The sequence below is a fragment of the Ooceraea biroi genome, chromosome 4, assembly GCF_003672135.1.
Source record: "Ooceraea biroi isolate clonal line C1 chromosome 4, Obir_v5.4, whole genome shotgun sequence".
NCBI lineage: Eukaryota > Metazoa > Arthropoda > Insecta > Hymenoptera > Formicidae > Ooceraea > Ooceraea biroi.
In genome coordinates this window covers 13,540,778-13,560,505 of record NC_039509.1, presented here as the reverse complement: position 1 = coordinate 13,560,505, position 19,728 = coordinate 13,540,778, and the positions used below count along the sequence as shown (strand labels likewise).

Sequence of the window (19,728 nt, the reverse complement as noted above, 5' to 3'; positions counted from 1 at the left end):
TGGTCACAATCACAATCTATTTTCCATAGCTAGAATCGATCATGTGAATTTAAAAAATATTATAGATTAATTTAGAAAATGTCCCAATATTTTTATACGACAAAACAGAGAACCTGTAAGTTAAAAACAATCAAAAATATGACGAAAATAGCGAAGGATAAAAAACGGTTCCAGTATGTTTATTGAAAAAATAAGTAATTGATCTAAATTCTGTTTTTATTTCCGATTCAGTTCAAATCATGATTTATAACTAGTTGATGCATCGATACGCGGGCGAAAGAATAATTCGGAAACAAATAACTATGTTTAGTACATCATAGGTTATAAATGGTTTGGAATACTGCTCCAATTTTTAACAATTTAAAATCCATTTTCCTTAAATGGCAGTTTTTATCTAGCTAAATTTAGCCATTGAAAAGAAAGAATTCAAGACTAATAGTATATAATGTAACTTTTTTCATATTCACAAAAACGAACGATGTATTATTTAAATAATTCCGAACTTTATTTCAGAATACTGATTAACTGCAAATTTCCTCGATTTATCATCATAGCTCAGCCGATATATTCATATATGAGAAGATGAATAAAATCTCGAAATAAGGTAAATACAATTTAAGACTTTCTTCCCTCATTTGTGATATTCACATATATTACTTGCAGAATAAATACTTTCCACGTGAACATACACATATGCACATAGTACACATCGAGTCTCGATTACGTCAAATAGTTCTGCAACGAATCCAGTCCGAAACGGACCTGGGGAAGCTTCGCAGACATTGCAGCTTCCAGATTGCGGATAGCTGGAGTAGTTCCGCGCGGGAGCATACGCGAAGCAGTAATTACGAACAGGAGTCGCGAAGGCTCTCTCGGGAAGTGCGAGGTGTTTCATTGTACATCGAATATCGAGCGTAATGCGTGACGCTGAAAAGGATAAATAAGGAGCGGGACGTGCGCGCTACAGAAAGGCAGCATCCGGCCAATCGGGAACTTCCGTTTATCGGCGCTTAACGAAGAGTGAATGGAAAAGGGGTGGCTATTCAGAGGCGAGCGAACGGAAGAATAAATTGAGTCAAATTAAACGAGACCTTCCCCTTTTGCGCGGTTTCTCTCTCGGGGCGAGCGACGCCATCGATGAAGCAGCATCGCGATGCAAATTACCGACTCTATTTAGAAATTTCCCATTTAATCTAAGATATGCGCTACTCTCATCTTGTATCTACCATCAATTTTTCCCAAGTTTTTTCGTCTCCCGTGAATGAAGGAAATTTGTTCGAGAGAATTGCATTAGAAAATTGGAAAATTTGCTTAATCTGCATTCGAAACAACAAAATATACGACGATTAATTTCGCTCGAAATCTAAAGAAATCTGATGCGATATTTTTCCACAGAATATTTTAAAAGTCAACGTTTGCTTGGAAGTGACTACCGCGTTTTCGGGAAGCGACGGACCAGAGGATTTCATAAACGCGCGTCAATGCATCCCAACCCTCAACCTTCGCATTTATGCGTTCCGATGAATTTAGTGCCGCGCTCGTCGATATAAAGCCGAGCTCTCTTCCGCTTATGTTTTGCATTACGGCACCGCCGCCGAATCGCGACAAAACTCGCCTTGAACGTCTCGTTACGATAGGCAAAGCTGCTTTTGCGAGACAATCGGAAAACTGAGACTGAGAGAAAACATGGAAATGGAATGATAGGAAAAAAGAGACGCAACGAGAAAGAGGAAAACAGCGGAAAAAGAAGATCTGATAACATCACAAAAATAATTGTCTCAAAAATAAAATACACAACTAGTAATGGACATAGGATTAATCAAATAAATGTAGTTATAAATGATACCAAACGAGCTTGTTCACTAGTTATCAATGCAATTTTTTATTAAAGAATAATCGATTTGTTTCTCAGGAGAAAGAAAACTGTTTTTTAAAGGTCTTCTTGAAAATGCGTCAACAGAATCGATCGAAGTATGAAAAAGTAATTAAGAACGAATGCGTATGCTAAAGCGTAGTAACATGAACAATAGAAGTGAGAAGAACGAGTATCGAGTAAGGCGAAATCAGAGAGAAAAATTGTTAAGGGATACAAAAGGAGAAAAATGAAATGCTGAAACTCTGGAACGACTTTCCGTCGAAAGTCGACTTTGCGAATATTTCTTTAGCCGGACAGAGTTACGTGTGGATGGTGGCTGTTGGGTGACGAGATTTGTAGAGTGTCTGTTTGCTTGTTTGGCCGTTTACTTTGGCCATTCGTGAAGGAGGAAGTGAGTTGCTAGGCACGCCAGGGCCGGCACCTGATCTTCCTCTTTTATGCAATATAATCCATTAACTTGTCGTCCGATTCAGTTTGTGAAAAATATAATATCGTACGCATTAAATCTGTTCAAATAATATCAAAATTTTATTACGTTCAAGTTTTCTCTCACGTATATTCGATTGAATATCTTTTCAGATATTTAAAGCTGCTTTCTGTTTTTACTAATATTCTGCAAATATAAAAAATGATTAAATAATAAATAACGTATATTATATATTGACTTTATTCTTAATGTATTTCCAATATTTTGGGGATATTCGCGAATATTCTTACTCCGAGTGGTATTCTTACTCCAACTGTCATAGGTATATACACATACGTATATATCGGTATATGAGTATATAGACGTCAGTGCTGTCATTATTAATATTGTACTAAACAAGCGCATTCTACCGCGACGAGTTAAACGTGTAGTTAACAGTACCTCAATAGATATATCAGAGCACGATAGTTTAGTCGACGAATCCGGATGCGTCAATGCAAGCACGACATGTACATGTAAATCGAGTAAATTTGAATGAAATTCGAATATGCGACGCATAAGAAATCTCGAAAATGCGAAATGGATTACGCGTATTTATGCACCATAATATGAAATTATTAAGATTTCATCTAATAATCAATTAGTCTCTTGTAACATCGTATAAAATTAAACAATGTCACATATTTTAGGTTAATAATTGTCACCTAATATTGCCATACGTTTTGTCATAATTTACAGAAACTGTAATGCTATGTATTATATCTTACAATTAGACATAAATACATGTCGATAATATTTTGTGATAAAATAATGGGAAATAAATTGTGACAATCGATTACGTATTTGGAACGATTCTGTATAATAAAATTAACAGAAATTGAATATAATAAAAGTGCTATAATGAAAAATTAAAAATCTTTTATTGAAATATTATATCTGATAAGATGATTAACTAACAATAACTGGTGAATGAATATTCTTCCGTACGATTATTAGTATTGCATGAATTCCATCAAATACGCTCTTGCACCGCTCAATATGCGCGTGCACGAAATGACGCGCGAAATTATTGTCAAATAACGCTTGACCAACAGGGAGTAAATAATTGCGCAATATGATGCCATTTATGAAATAAATTGCTCAAATCACCGTGGTAATCGATCGCCTATTTTCTCTTTTTTTTGGTATCAATTATTTTTCTTTTTAACACATCGATTCGCCACTCATATATGTATATCTATAATAAATATATTACATACGCTAAAAACATTCGCTGCTGTTGGATTTTAATCAGCAAATCTCTATTAATGAAAAATATTTAGTAATTATCGGAAGACTTATGAAACATAAAAGCATATTTGATTTTCTTTTCCGAGCAAATTTAATTTATCGATGGTTTGAAATATTACTATTAATTCAAAATCTACAGAATTAATCTGCGAGAATGAGTGGAAAATGAATAAGAGTATTTTGTGATTTTCTGGAGCAAAGTGTATAACAGTGTTAATAAAAGACCTTCAAATGATGGAAAGCTCCGGCGCGAAAATTGCCCGAATTATCCTGGAGCGGCGACAAAGAGGTTACAGCGCTTGGATTAATAAAACTCCTTGTTACGGCCAAAGGATTGCATGTCAAGCAGCGAAAGCTACTAATTCGGCTACAGGCTGTGCATTCCGGCGCGGGGCAAAGAATTTTACGATATTTAATATCCGTAACAACTTACTTCCCCCGACGAAAGTTCGATGATAAGCTATTCGCAATTTTCTGCAAAGTTTCCGGACAGGAAACCATGGTTCCTGTACTTGCTGTTACAACATGTCGACTAGTACAACGCGCGCAAGTAATTTATGCCGCAGAGTGGAACTTTTTAATATTGATAGAATGCGGAAGGTGGTTACCACCAATTCTCGCCTATTTTCCCTTTTTGCCGCCACCTTAAAGCGATCTTACGACCTGCTTTCGGTTAATTAAAAAACCCTGAGAAAATGTATCAACGTTCACGAAATAAAGATGCATAACGCGCGTACTTTAAATCTTAGTACTTTTGAATTTAACTGTCGCCTTTCTCCTTTCTCGAAAATTTTCTTTCGTTTATTTTTGGGATTTAAATTTATAATGTTCTTAATCCTTCAATAATCTAATGGCAGACAGTGCTTGTGAATAAAAAATAAATTCATAATGAGATTTGAGAATGATATTCTACATTACAGAGCTTTTCGAGAAAATTTCTTTTCGCAAAATAATTAAAACCGTGTATTCTGCGTTACGTACGTGGCGCCTTAATTGCGAACATTACTTTTGCGAAACACATGGCTGCAGCATGGTATTTATGCGCAATTCCAGAGTAATATTTTAAATTTTAACGTAGTGTTCTCTCGTCTCAACCAGCATTGCTGTTGGCAGGAAGGCGTTACGCGATTCATGGTGATTGTCGCTTTTGCTTATAATTCTTGATCCTATTATTCCTGTTACGAGATAAATAGGTCAAGCTTGTCTCTTCCTTTTAAACTCTCGACGGATTACTTCACCCTTATTTCCTTCGTTATATCATGTCGCAATCTCCACGTAAGATTTCCCTATTTTGAGATATTTTCTTTCATCCGTCTATATATGTAAAAAACGCGTTCCATACAACAATTACTCTGTTTCATAATTATTATATGTTATTGTATTATTATATTATTATTTATAATATTCGTGCATAATCGTTTGTACCGTTTTAATTACCATTTCGATTGATGAAAATGATAGAAAATTGTCGCATTTAAATCGAATAGTACAGCAAAATTAACAAACACGTTGATGGAAACTCCAAAAACCCATGCGTCTTTCTTTAAAATGCAAATTACGAATTAAATGAAATCGAGAAGAATTTTATTCAGGTTCTCTATACAAATGCTCTCCTCTAACACGACAGATACGTCGAATGCGTTCTTTTAATTTATTCAATTAGCAGGGAAATACTGTTGCATTTACATGGCGTCAAGCTGCGCAGGCAAAAGCACGCGTATTGCAGAATATAAAAACATCTAATTGAGTAGCTTATGCAGCAGCTGGGGCAAAAATTTCTGCAGAGGTATCATTGTTGTCCTGTTTACCCCATTGTACTGCGGATACCTTCAGCAAAACTTTATACGGAAATATTATCACACGGCGCCTCTCGTTGCCACTGTTAGAAGCTATTCGACATGATGGTATTCTCTATACATGATATTGCCAGAAACATGAATTTGAGTAACAAACTAGCTTACTATACAACAGCCTCGTACTATAAAAGTGAATAGTCGCGTAAAATAAATTCTTATTTATTCGCATAAAATCTATTTGCGGGGGAAGACGCGTTTAACGCGGTCTGGCTCGTCTCTCTCCGAAAGTGATCGATTCAATCAACATCCGCGTCATTATTCCGCATAAACTACCGGATAACGAATCCGACTCGTGCTACTCAACTCGCCGATCACAAGATTAATTCGATCCGTGGCTCATCGAACGCTTGGTTTAGTTCATCGACGACACGTGGAAAAATTGCTCGACATTAGGCGCGTTTGGGCGACGCGTTTGCTGCGATTCGGCAATAAATTACGTCAATCGAACGCGCCGTACGGAAATTGAAACGCGGAATTTCGACGAGCTCAGAGTATAGAATCGAGTACATCTCCATGTTCCTACGCATTCCGCACTCTCGATCTCTATTACGCGCATACGACAGCGAAGCGATTTGTACGTTACGCGTCGTATTTCTCCGTATTTCATCTTATTTTTGCATCGCAGCCTTCCTATCGAACGCTATCGCCATTGCTGTGTAACGGTATTATTCATAATGCGGCCGCGAAACAAGCCGGGAACACGTGAAAAATATGAGAAAGTAAAAGGAGATCTATTCCATATGCACAGACCGGGCGCGTTATAATCGCGCGTGATGCGATATTTATGAGAACCACGTGTGTTGCACGCGCAATTCCGCATTACGAAGATAATGGAATGATATATGCTTTTCCGTAACACGAATTACGTTTTTACAGACTAAATTCATCTGAAGCAATTATGCTTATCGGACTCGGCTTATTGGAGCCATCTCCGCTTAAAAGAAAAATTGTATGAAATTTTACAGCAGTTCCATCTTATGTAATAAAACGCGCTACGAGCGAACACGTTTATTTCAACGATTTCTGCATTTATGGAATCTATTCAATTTTTGGCTCCAAAAAAATACAAGAAACTGGTATTTCCAATGAAGATTCACACTTGACGTTCACGAATAACTACGGCAAATCTCTCCATCCTCAGCATTTTTGTAAATTCATATGTAATTATAGAGGTAGATAATGACTCGCAGGAGATATCGTTTGGTAACGATTAACATTACCGGCGCAGATGGAAGTTCGCTTAAGTGCCGCGTGCATACGGCAACGATTCTTGCTAATTCGATGTCACGTCTATGCATTTAATTTGCAGTCGTGAGATGCGCCGCGTTTCGCGCCGAGTCGCGTACGTTCAACCCCTTGACGTTTATTCGCTTTCCATAAAGCGCGCGATGGCGAATTGACGTTGGCGTCAAAAAGTTGCGGCGCCGCGCGAATCACGAATATGCATTTTTCAGAAACGTCCCATGTATTTTATCATTTCAGGTGGCGCGTTCCAGCCCGAATTCTCCGGCCCTATCGCCAATCTAACTATAACTCTCGGGAGGGACGCCACTTTCACGTGTCACGTGAAACATTTAGGAGGCTACAGAGTAAGTTGCGTGAAGGGTAACGGGCGCAATGCGTACCGTAACGGTTACTTAACTTCTCACTTAACTTCTGAAAAGCTACTTCTTTAAGAAGTCATGTCACCGGCCTGAACTTTCGTGAGGCATCCTTGCCATCGCGGCCATTTTACGTGGTGTACCATATTAATGCTGCTAATCCGAGAGTCATAAATCCGCGGTGAGAAGAAAAACAAACGAAATACCAAATATTGAGTTGTAACATATATTTGTCCTTGTTTAATGTTCTTAATAATGTTACAATCAAGTTTATCAAGTCTAACCATATTGTTGGTATCGCTACTGACACAATTATTCGTCAACGTTCAGTCGCAGAAAAGAAGATTGAATATTCTCTTGGAAACAGTTTTTATCTTTTAGAAAATGTAAGTAGCTCCGCGCTTGCGCGTGTGTATGTGTAAGAGAATACGCTTAACAAAAGGCAAGTACACGAAAAATACATTTAACGCTTTGAATAATCTATTTGTACAGTTTTCACAAGCGGAAAGTCCGATCCTGATATTTGCAAAATTCTCACTTAATGGTGCAAGAGCACGGGAGCAGTTTTTCCTCTCACTTTGCCCGACTTTACTCGGTTCTACACTGGATAGCGAGAACTTTTATCGATACACATGCCGGCGAGGAAATACGAACGGCTCTTTCGGTCTTCTCTCCCGACGTATTAACGAAAATCTTACTATAAAACTAATCTCGTATTACGGATCGCGCTATTGATCGCGCGTGCGCGCGCGCCTTAGAAGAAATAACTTGACTTAACACTCCCCATTACTGGCCGCAAATTCGCGCCTTCACGGTAACGGAATTTAATAACACTTTTATCCGCATCGCCACGCGGTTGGATTATCTCTTGCGCGCATTATCGTTCGTCTTAGCGCGTTTGCAGATCGCATTATGCTAAGGCGAAAACCGGAGTAACCAGCGACTAGTTATATCAGTAATGGTACAACCAGTTGCTCTCAACTGGCATATTTACCCGTGCCTGCTCGGATGTACTCAGGTCTTGTCTGTGGACCAGAGTGCGCCATCCATACCTGGAGAGTCCGTGCAGTACCGTAAACGGTAGAATGAAACAACCGATTACGTTTCACATCGATCCGAATCTCCGGCGACAGCTCGGTGAAGCAGAAGCGAAATATCGCCGATGCGCTACGAAATTCAATGCGGACGCACGAGCTGTACCCTATTCTCGAATTAAATCGAATTTGCGTCTCTGTTTCCGTCTTCGTCCCACGTCACGTCACGTAGATATCGCGCGCGCAATTATTATTACGGTTAATTTAATACGCGTGTACAATGGGGGCATCGATTATATGCAAATAAATGTCAATGGCGCCTCTCGTGTCGGCTAAATTAAAGCAATTCCGAGCGGAGAAATGTGATAATTAAATTTGTACGAGGAGCAATTGCGATATGCCGGAAATGTTTGTCGTTACCGGCCGTCAAAGGGAGCCCCGGTCCATTCGTGGCCCACTTCCCGAGGAAATCTGAAAGTCAAATCCAAAGAGTGACTGCGACATCATAGGCAATCTATTTCACTTTGAGTAATTGCGATATCCGCTGGATAATCTTCAATAGTTACGATTGAGACTGACGAGTCTTTTATAAGAGGAAAAGATGAAGTTCATCGTCATTTCTCTTAAGGGGGGAGCCTGCTTTAGAACGTTGAAAATAAGGTATAATTTTACGAATTGTTTTTGGAGAAACTATACAGCGGATCATTATAAAACTTTGATGCATTTATTAGTACATGTTTAAAGATAAAAAAAATTATTTTTTTATTTGAATATATCGCCTGTAGAGGTCGTCCTGGAAGCATCTTAGTGCAGCCGGCGTTGTAAATTGGTGAGCATTCTCCTGCCTCCAAATTTCATCCAAACTGAAAAATTGAAATATTTTCTTGTTATTTATGAATTCCCATCGTCGATGAACCTTTAATATTCATAAAAACATTAAGTTAAACAATTATTTTTGCATGAAAAAGTTCAAAAACTTTGCCTAAAAATCGTACTTTTGTGTTTTAAGCTCCACCATTTTGGCACTTTTCAACTTTTTTCTTCTTTCTTTGGTTCATCGACGATGGGAATTCATAAATAACGAGAACATAGTTCAATTTTTCAGTTTAGACGAAATTTGGAGGCAGGAGAATGCTCACCAATTTGCAATGCCGGCGACGCGGCTGCACTAAGATTTCTCCAGGACGACCTCTACAAGCGATATATTCAAATCAAAAAATAATTTTTTTTATCTTTAAACATGTACTAATAAATGCATCAAAGTTTTATAATGATCCGCTGTATAGTTTCTCCAAAAACAATTTGTAAAATATACCTTATTTTCAACGTTCTAAAGCAGGCTCCCCCCTTAAGCTCGAAAGAAATTAAGATCAGAGATGCTTTTGCTTCTGTACTCGAGACGCGTAAAAATCATCCTGATTTCTCACCGTTGAGAAAACGCGAGAAACACGGATATCACGGTCTTGTACTCGGAAAACGACGAAGATTATCGATTGCCGTTCTTGTCGTCGAAAGACACGGCGGTCATTGGAGGCCCCTTTTGTTCAAGAGACACCAAGATCGTCGATGCTCTTCTTGTCTTCTTGTAACGTGAAACGATATTCTCGCCGGTGCGCGTTATCGCGCGTGTACAAGCGAAAATAATGACAGACCCGCAGCATGGTCGGGTTCCCGGTTTTCCGTTACTAATTCGGCTATGAACGTGTACGCGGTGTGACATTGCGGATGTGCACATGTGTGTACACGTGCGTGTGTGCTCGCTCGCTAGCTCGCGTGAAATCGCAAGAGCTCTTCGCTTCGGGACTCGGAATATTCCAAGGAAAATGCAAATACCGCTGGAAGTTTGGCCAAGGGGAATCGCGCGCGCAAGCACGCGTTCGTGTGTGCACGTGCGTGCACACCCCGGCGTAGACATCCCCGATATCTGTTTGTATTCCGCAGTCGGATGCTTGTGAGGAAATTGCGGCGGCGTCTTCTTGCAAAATCCGCGACGCCGTCACCGCGATTTCCGGCGCGCCAACTCGTCTGCACCTCCCGATCTCCGTTCTCCATCCCCCCATTAAGACCCCGATCCGGCGATTGATGTTCCCAGGTCGGCTGGGTGAAGGCAGACACGAAGGCGATCCAGGCGATACACGACCACGTGATCACGCACAACCCGAGGGTGGCTGTGACTCACAGCGACCACACGATGTGGAACCTTCACATCAAAGGTGTCCAGATAGAGGACGCCGGTCTCTACATGTGCCAGATCAACACGGATCCCATGAAGAGTCAGGTATGTACCTCATTAGACTTCTCCGAGATCGGTGTGAATCGGCATGGCCATCAATCCGCATGTCTAACACGAGAGATAATGACAAATATTTATTCCATGATCAATTTGGAGTAGAAGTCTTTTTTCACGTTGCAACAACACGTTCTCTTAATTCGTTTCACTCCGTAGACACGATTAAATGCACCCCTTTAGGAAATGCAGCACGTTTCACCAAACGAGTGTTGCGGGATCGATTTATTCGCGATTTACGGACTGTCGATGCACTGCGCGAATCAGCTCTCGATTTCGAAAGTTTTTCCAACGCATCGTGCTTCAATTACAAAGTTTCTGTCGTTTATTCGAATCGGGAGGGACGTCCATTTTGGTCGCGTCGCGCCGAGTCGGACGCTCGTCGCCATTAATACCGGCCAGCGGGTAAATCTAACGAGGCGCAAGTTTCGCGAGCGATCGCAGGGTTGGCGGAAGCGACGACACCGCAACGGCGGAAGTATCGTTAGGAAGTTCTCGGAGGGAAAGTGGAAGAGAGAGAGAGAGAGCGAGTGCCTCTAATAGCAGTTCGCCGTTTTAGAAACGCGCGAAGCCGCGGAAGGAACGCATGGAATTCACTTAGGCGCGGAAACGGCGGTCTATTTGCCGCACCGAGTATTTTCGGTAGTTACGCTCCTCCCTCTCGCTTATCCAGCCAGAGTGGTACCGACTGCTTCAGAATCCTCGAAAGAAAACGATAGATTTGCAAATACGAATTTAAACTTGGCTCAACTGTTGGCATCACGTTGAAGTTTATCGCAAATTTATCTGCAACAAAAATTGATCAAATCTTTTTTAATTTCATTTAATGCGAATGAGACGCAACAATTTTGACATATTACAGATAATATATCCTGTTTTTTCGTACATTTACCTGCTTGTGTCAAATTATTTCAGTCTTCAGACATTCTAGTTATTGAATATTGGCTGTTCGAAAAAACAGATATGTTTTTATAATGAAAAAATTTTAATCATTTTTTAAATTACTTTTTGTACATTATTCTCCAATATTAACTCTTACTACTCCAAGAATACTGTAGTATGTTTGCCAGCCAACTGCAGATAAATTTTTGAGGTGCTAAGAAAAGACGCTACGTAATTTTTATAAAGTAGTTATTTATCAGTGAGAATATTTATAAATGTTGCGTAAACACAAGTACCAAAAGTAAAAAAAGAAAACAATTCATATCTTACTGTTTAACGCTGACTTTGGCAGCATTATTGCCAGTTGGGATGATAAGGGTTAAATATGTAAAAGGATAAATGCAACAGGAATTTGTAGCATTTGATAAACCATTAACTTTTATCTGCTGACAACGAGGTCGTAGAATAAAACAGCCTTCGAAGTCACTTATCGCGATATTACTGCGACATGTTACATTACCAATAAAATGCATCGTAAAAAGAGATGATAATGTAGCCGGACATAAATAAATATTCTATGCTACTTCACGACAATCGGCTTTAAGGACCGACCTCTCGAGCTCTAGTCTGGACTTAACTTCGCGAAGGGCGACGCCAACGGTTTCCCGATAGAGGCTTAGCTCACAAAAGAACCACTGAATGCGAATCGTATTTTAACGCTTCTCGTGTCTTTTTTAGAATAATCCATGCAAAAGAAATTACCCCGCGTGTCATAAATGGATCCTACGACAAAAAAGGAAACGATAAGGATATAATCTTTACGAGAATTCTGCCCAAACATCTGCACAGTGCAGAATATCTTCCTTGTATATATTACTAATATCGTCGATCCTTCCTGCATCGCGGTGACGGACGCGGAAATCAATTGCGATAAGTTGCTGAACTGCAAGGAGTGGAACAATTAATCGAGCGGCCCACATTGGCAGTGATGCCCGCATCGATAAAGTGCCAAGATGCGCCAGAGTTAATCGATAGTTGCTCAGTTACAATCGGACCGCGTCCCACTTGGCTCACGCAATTAATCATCCTGCTCTTAGTTTACTAACTATCATTAACATAATCCACTGATGTAATATGCACACTCGTATTCATATTAAAAAGCGGAAAATCAGGAAGATCTTGCAAGCGTTACTTCGACTCGTTGAGCCATCGCACGATCCGCAATAAATTTCTTTCTCATTAAAGATTCGTGTTTCTTTTAAATCGCGAAATAACGTTCTCTGTTCAGAGAAAGAAATAAGAAAGAATTCGAGCTTTCGAAATCTGGATTTTAGCGTCAACGGAGTAATATTATACGATCGGCTCGAAGCTTCAAAATAACATGAACCACCGCAAACATGGATAACACAATAGCCGACGATGAACGTAATCTCTGTTTATTAACGTTATTGGTTTAACTGTATTCGTAATGAACATTGCGCGCATTATCGTATTCATTACGTTTCTGATGAAGCCCGCGGGCAACGGGACAGTGAACGGGAGAGAGAGAGAGAAAGAGAGAGAGAGAAGAGATGAAAGCTACCAATAGACCGGAAGCAAGGAGGTGAACGTACTACTAGGATGCAGCTACGCAATCGCATCCTCATTTACATATCTTGATATTTTCCGTCGTCTATAATTGTTGCCATCAACGATAGGGCGATACCAAACCGCACCGGGTATTACCTGCCCCGTCGCCCCGTCGAGTCCTGTCATGAGTATTAGTTGTCGCCGATATAATCTGTACAAGTATCGAAGGGATTCCGCCCTTCGCGTGTACATAGCTGGCACCAGACCCGCGGCATACTTAACGAGCCCAGAACTTAACGAGCCGTCTTCGCCAGTTCGGAAACCGAGTGCCCGTTTATGAACACCGTTCTCCAAGTAACACTTAAACCCCCTCGCTGCTATTGCACGTAGCTTTATCAGCAAAGGATCGGAATATCGAGTCGCTTTTAACGATTGTTACATGCGCGATAGTTTCCGGCAAGAAGACGAAACAATCGCACTCCGGCAGCGTAAAAAATACCGATTCGAGTGTGAGGCTGTTGACAAATCGCGATGAAGGGTAGTATGAGATAGAATAACGTCGCGCGAGCACGCGCACCAATTTTCGAAATTCACTCAACTTGTTCGGACAGTCGCGACGAATGATCGCGGCGTGACAATGGGCGAGCTCTCAAAATTCTCACGGTCACCCATATCCTCTTTAAACGCGCAACGAATTGCACGGTCGGGCGGCAATTAGCCGCGCGAAAATCACGCTTTACGAGCGCGTAGATTTTTCTCGCGATGCGAAGGACGCTTAAATGAGCCACTTTAGTTAACGCGCGCACGGCCCTTCGCTCGTTCCGTACCGGATAACGTTACCGTTGTCTCTCGGAGAGACCAGAGTCGACCTCAGGTTAGCCTTAAAGTAACACCTCGTCCGTCTCTTTTTCCAGCAAGATGATGCGACACGAGACGTAAGGCGCTGCTAAGTCGAGTCGAGATCTAATTTTCCAACGTTTCGGATTGAATTCGTGCTAGTCTCGCAAGGAGAAAACTGTAATTTTAAATAGTGCACGTGGAACGTAACACTCACTAACCCTGTCTTTCTCGCGCTTGTTTTACACGAAATTAAGCTCCATAATTAACACTCCGCGAGTAGCACCGATAATTACTCTGCTCATGGCCCCGACAGTTCAAGAAAAGAATGAATGAATATAGAAAAAAATAAAGATATTATAAAAAACAAAATATTCAAATAAAGAGGTCAAATGGATCGATTTGATAATGAATGCGATATCACTCTCGTTAAGGAAAAAACACAATAACTTGACGTTTTATCCTTCGATCGGATCTATCTTCTATCATTGAGTTCCCTGATTATTGACTTGCTTGTCGTGCATTCGTGTTATCTTATTTCGTTCATCTTGTTCATACGTTCATTGCGCCAGATTCCTTCTTGTTCGCTTGTTATTTAGCTTTCGAAATGGACACAATCTGCCGCGAGCAATTGGACCGCAAGATAGTGATTTGCTAGGACATTCCTTGATCAATCCGATTGGAGACCAAAGTGAAATAGGAATCTCGTAATGATGTAAAGTACGCGAAAAATAACGATGCATGAAATATTATATGTTGCAGTACGTATCGTAACTTTTGTTACATTACATTACATTACGCAACATTTCTATGCACATTGCATATATTTATTATATTGTTATATTGTAATATTAAAGTTCCGTGTAATATTTGAATTAAAATTTGAAGAAGAAATACATCTCTCAACCGGTTTGCGATTAACATCGTATGATATTATCTCATTCATGCATTTATCAGAGTGTTGAAAATTATCCGGTAAAAGAGACCAATCGTCACTCGTATACAGATAGGTATATATCTTTTCCATAACACAGCATTCCCTTTACCTCAGATCACCATTCCTTTCTCCGTGTCTAGCTTCTTTCTTGCTCTACGCGTGTATATCAGCAGTTATAATCCTTCGCAAAGAGGGTGCAGTCTGGTCCCCGCGGTAACTATATTTCCTCGCTCATTTCCAAATATGGCGGCCCCTTCGTGCGCCGCTTATAATTCCGACTGCGTGTCTGATAAAATTTACGTGTACGTATGCAGAGGCGCCGGCTTGTGCGCCGTCTTTCTTGAAATTCCGCGTCATTTCTTCAAAGTTATCTGCATAATTCCGCGCGACATGAACGCACTGATTTAATCAAGCTTAATTCAATCGACTCACACGAAAGTACAGTATATTTCTCTTTGCTTTGTTCCACAGTTCGTATGATATAATTTATCAAAATCATATATGCATTCACAATTTTGTTGCCGCGTTTAGACAAGTTGATTTCCTTTTTGGACTTTCCTTTTATTTCAATTGCCAGAACACAGAATCATCAAAATTGTACATACTCAATATATTCTGAATAAATTTTCAATTTTGCATAAAGCATTTTTATACTATTTGAATAGAATACAAAACTGTTTCAAATTTATTTTGAGGAGATCGGAATAACGAGATTTCTTAAACAAATAAATACATACAGGAAAAAAAGGAAACCGCAATATACAAATGAAAGCCATGATACCTCCGCGACTGCAAGTACGAGGGCTGACCGATCGACGAGACAGTCACCCCATTCATTCATTTCGTTCACCGAATCACGCTGCAGCCGCGCACTGATACAGTCATTAGCAAGCGCGTAATAATTAATTTACGGCTCAGAGCGGGAGCGAGGGGTGTTTCGTAATTCAGCGACGACACGTACGGGTTTACGCGCCCTGGGCACGTGTCTCGTCGCGCTCGTCATCGTCACCGTCGCCGGTACCAACGTACGTACGTGCATAATACGTACGTATGCACGCAGTTTGCATTCGTTGTACGGCTGCTGCTTCTCGAGCGACACGGCACAGCGGCATAGCTTGCCAGACAACTCAGTTATAACGATTGAAGTTTCGTCGTGGCGTGGATTACATCCCCGTAATTGCGCGCACGCCTCTCCGCTCGCGAGGACGGGAGGAAAGGCGTCGCGGCCTGGGACTTGCCTCAAATCGCGGGCGAAACGAGGAGAATCGTGCTCGGGAGACACGGCAGGTAGAACGACGGGGACGAAAAGGAGCAGAGAAGATGGAGAGGAGGTCCTTGCTCTCGTACTGACGTCTCGCGGCTTGACGTACGACCACCACCGACAAAAGTCCCCGTCGAGGTTGAGCCTCCTTCTCCTCTTCCTTCTCAATTTCGCCGCACCCCGTTCTCGTCCTCCCGCTTGGGAATTACAACGCGATAGTGCGCCACCGCGTCTCTGATAAGCGTCGAATGTGCATGTTACCGCGGGAGCGCTTTGTTGCAAAGGATTATTTTACAACTTGCCGGAAAGGCCGCCGCGAAACGACTACCTTGACGGCGTTATCCCGATCAGCTTTCAACAATGAGCCGTAAAATGTCCGCGTGTAAGTGAGATTTATGTTCCAGCATCAAACAATCAAGTCGCGCCTGGAAACCATGTAGTATCTAGCGATCTCCGTTACTCGACAATTCGGAGGCAAATTGTATTATTCCATGATTATCGATTATTTGTTAAAAAAAACAGTAAATACTTTTGAATTAATAATATGTTACACGTTTATTAATATTAATTCGTGCATGTGTTGTATGGCAGCATGCATTAATTTTCCATTGCATTTGGCGGGAATTATAAGCGTGAGAGGGATGGTTTATATGGACAGCCATGATTTTACACGTGGCTCACGTGTAACTTACGTATAGCGCACGTGATTTTTACAATTAGACTTAGACATCACGCAATGGGCGATAATGACCACCGGTTGTTAATTATGACGTTTGACGTCGCACGCTGTTAATTAACAAATAATCCACACGCCGGGATCTGTAAGCGCCGCCAGCAGGACTATAATGTTGCCAACCATACCAACGGCAGGGCTAAAGTGTATAGAGCAAGGCAAAGAGAACGAGAAAGGGTGAGGAAGGGAGAGAAAAGGAAGATTTAGGGACGCTCGCGTTATCAGACTGCCTTATGGTTGTATCTCGCAGTCTACTAATTCACGAAGGAGAGGAAAAGCACGCAGATGCACGCAGAGGCGAGTGAACCGTTCCGCGAATCGCTCGTGTTACATCCGGGATCGGGTCTAACAAGTCGCTGGCATTATCACGTTTTTGCCCGAGCACCAGGTCGTTCAATTAATCTCGGGGGAGTTAAGTGCATCCCAACGTAGTAATACGCTTGTTTCCATTAATTCCGCACTTTTGTTTATGTCTGTCCCGAATATGGGCACTCGGCTATCTCGAATATCGTCTCCGTGGTCGTGCTGCGCGACGAGGGAAATAAAGCGAGTTATACGTCATCACCCTCTGATTCGCATGCCGGTATCAACTCCGCGCGTCGGACGGAACCACATTCGCAACGTCATATTATATTAATGGAAAAAAATACAACCGTCGCGGCCGCGTATTACTGTGTTTCGCGAGGGAATAATTGAAGTCAGGAACGTAATTACAACTCTGATGCGCTACGCGAAGCGCGGACCCTCAAGTCACAATCATCACGAAATTCGCATACACCTTAATTAAAATTCACGCAGCCAATCATGAAAAACGTTATCTGCACGAGCTGTCCATATTTGGAGTTTTATTGAATTATTCAAAACTGTGTGAGCAATTCGTCGTGACATTTAAACCTGAATTTTTACGTTCAATTTACAATTTAGTACAACGGAACGTAAGAGAAGAATAGAGATCGCAACTCGGTGTTATATAAAATTAGAATAAAAATTAATAACATAATAATTCGATCCGCTGTTTTTTGCCACATAAAATAAATCTGAATTAATCTGTATTAACGCTAATTTCGAATTATCTGTTTTCTCCAGACAGGTTTGCTGTCAATTGTTGTGCCACCTGATTTCATCTCTGAAGCTACATCAAGCGACGTAATGGTGGGCGAAGGTGGTCAGGTAAAGTCTTTTCCTATTTTACATCGCCATAATTTTTTATTTAGTTATTAAGGAAATATTTATAATCAATCACAATTTTTTATTATTAGGAATTAGCAATTATTAGTAATAAAAAGCTGATCTTCTTTAATCTTTAATATCGCTGCACAATTGCTTTGAGATTCAACGAATTAACTTCGATAAATTATTGTTCTCGATCGACAATTAACTTTCGGCTCAATCCCGAAAAATTCTGCCGCACGTGGAAATAAATTTGCGGAACAAATTTGCTCGGAAGAGAGATGCGCTGTGGCGCAGCTAGGCCCGAGGATCGTTATAAATAATTTAGTCTGCACACAGAAGCCATCGTGAATAAAGGGCGGTTTATTACTTACAAATGTGGGCTGATTTACGTCTGCAGTAAATTATCAAAGCAGCGCTATTCCGCATGATTCATGCCGGCGAAATCTATATCGAAGAACGGCAATACGCCATAGTGCAACGGCTCGTGGCACAGCTCGCAAGTAGCTTGCAACTTTGGTTATTCGTCGTTCATTAAGACGTCTTAGACGCAATATTAAATTATTGTCAAAATATTAGATCACTAAGAAGTCCATAATGACATTGGTATTGAATCAGAAAGCACTTTCAATACACTTGTTTCTTTTCCATCGGCACATTATCAAATTTATAAACTAAATAATTGTCGTGCTTAGAGAAAACGTACGTAACTTTAATTTTCATTGTCATATTTATAGAAACCAACTACAATTCAAGATAATTCAAGCTAAGAAATTATGTTATAATGTACTTTCCAATATCACAATGACTCTGTTAATTGCGAGTTAAAATCTGTTGCGACCTATTATTTTAACTAATCTATTATTTTAATATGCTGTTAAAGATATGCGTAATAATTACTACATGTTTCTTTCATTATTTTAATAATTTCAAAAGTTTCATAAACCTCATTTCATTTGCTCTTTGAAGAAGGAACAGGAAAGCGCATTCTCTTTCTATTTTACTAATTTATACCATGATCTATCATTATCCGAAGAAAGGAATACAAGTATATTATTCATGACTTGTAGTAGAGTTTCTATCTAACTGCTTATTTAATTCGTTACTCTTAGGGTACAATTGCGAGATAACATAGCGATGTTAGAGTCGTGATCGCGACTTCGGCGCTCACGCTGGATACTGCAAGTAAGCCATCAGTGAAAATAAGTGACCTGTTGCTTACAATTCATATTCCGTGGCAGCCGTGCAATTTGCGCGAATACCTCGTCTCATCCTCGCGCGTTTTTCCGCGCGCATGGCCGACGCGGTGTCGCTCGAGTAAAGAATATTGCGCTTCTCTCGGGATGTCTGACAGGACGCTTTTACGAAGACGCGACGCTCCCGCAAAGCCACCATCATGGACCATTTTAAACTTTGAAATTATACCGACGCGCCCGTATTACGAGTCGTCCTATTATAAGCTACTGCAGTTGATATACTGGAAATTGTATTGCCGTCAACCTGCAAAAGTCGTTTTCTGTCTTTTTCGATCGTTGGGTCACATATCTAAGTACCGTAGCGTACCACTTTTGTTTTATAATGAAATTACGAGTCTTAGATATACATGTAATCTGACGAACGTGTTTCATTTAATAAAACTGTGTAATTGTATTACGCATTTCGCGCAAAATCCTATCAAATTATATTGGCCTCAAGTTTAATACGGATTTTCTAAAGTGCTATATGAAATGCAGTAATACTACACAATATAATATTAATGTTGAAATGGTATTAATATTGAAATAAATATCTCTAGCATATACGTGTAAAGTGAATTTATTTAATCTGTTGTTTAAATAAATACTAATCTTTTTAGTGTACATGTCTATCGTCAATTTGACAATCTTAATAAATGCAGCGGTGATTCCAAAACGTGTTTCCCAATCGTTGTTCTAGGATCGCTAGAAAAATGTTGAAATCTCTGTCAAC

At 40.4% G+C, this 19,728-nt stretch overlaps 1 protein-coding gene across 2 annotated transcripts in view; it reads left to right on the top strand.

Annotated features, from left to right (window-relative positions):
• LOC105278340 (lachesin) overlaps nucleotides 1-19,728 on the top strand; it is a 67,068-nt gene that overhangs the window by 28,162 nt on the left and 19,178 nt on the right. For both annotated transcript variants that reach the window (XR_893772.3, XM_011337369.3), the window contains exons 3-5: nucleotides 6,932-7,038; nucleotides 10,177-10,362; nucleotides 17,677-17,760. Coding sequence is in view for 1 of the 2 variants with exons in the window: in XM_011337369.3 (XP_011335671.1) it covers nucleotides 6,932-7,038; nucleotides 10,177-10,362; nucleotides 17,677-17,760 (377 nt within the window). In the remaining variant the exon portion in view is untranslated. The remainder of the gene's footprint in view (nucleotides 1-6,931; nucleotides 7,039-10,176; nucleotides 10,363-17,676; nucleotides 17,761-19,728) is intronic.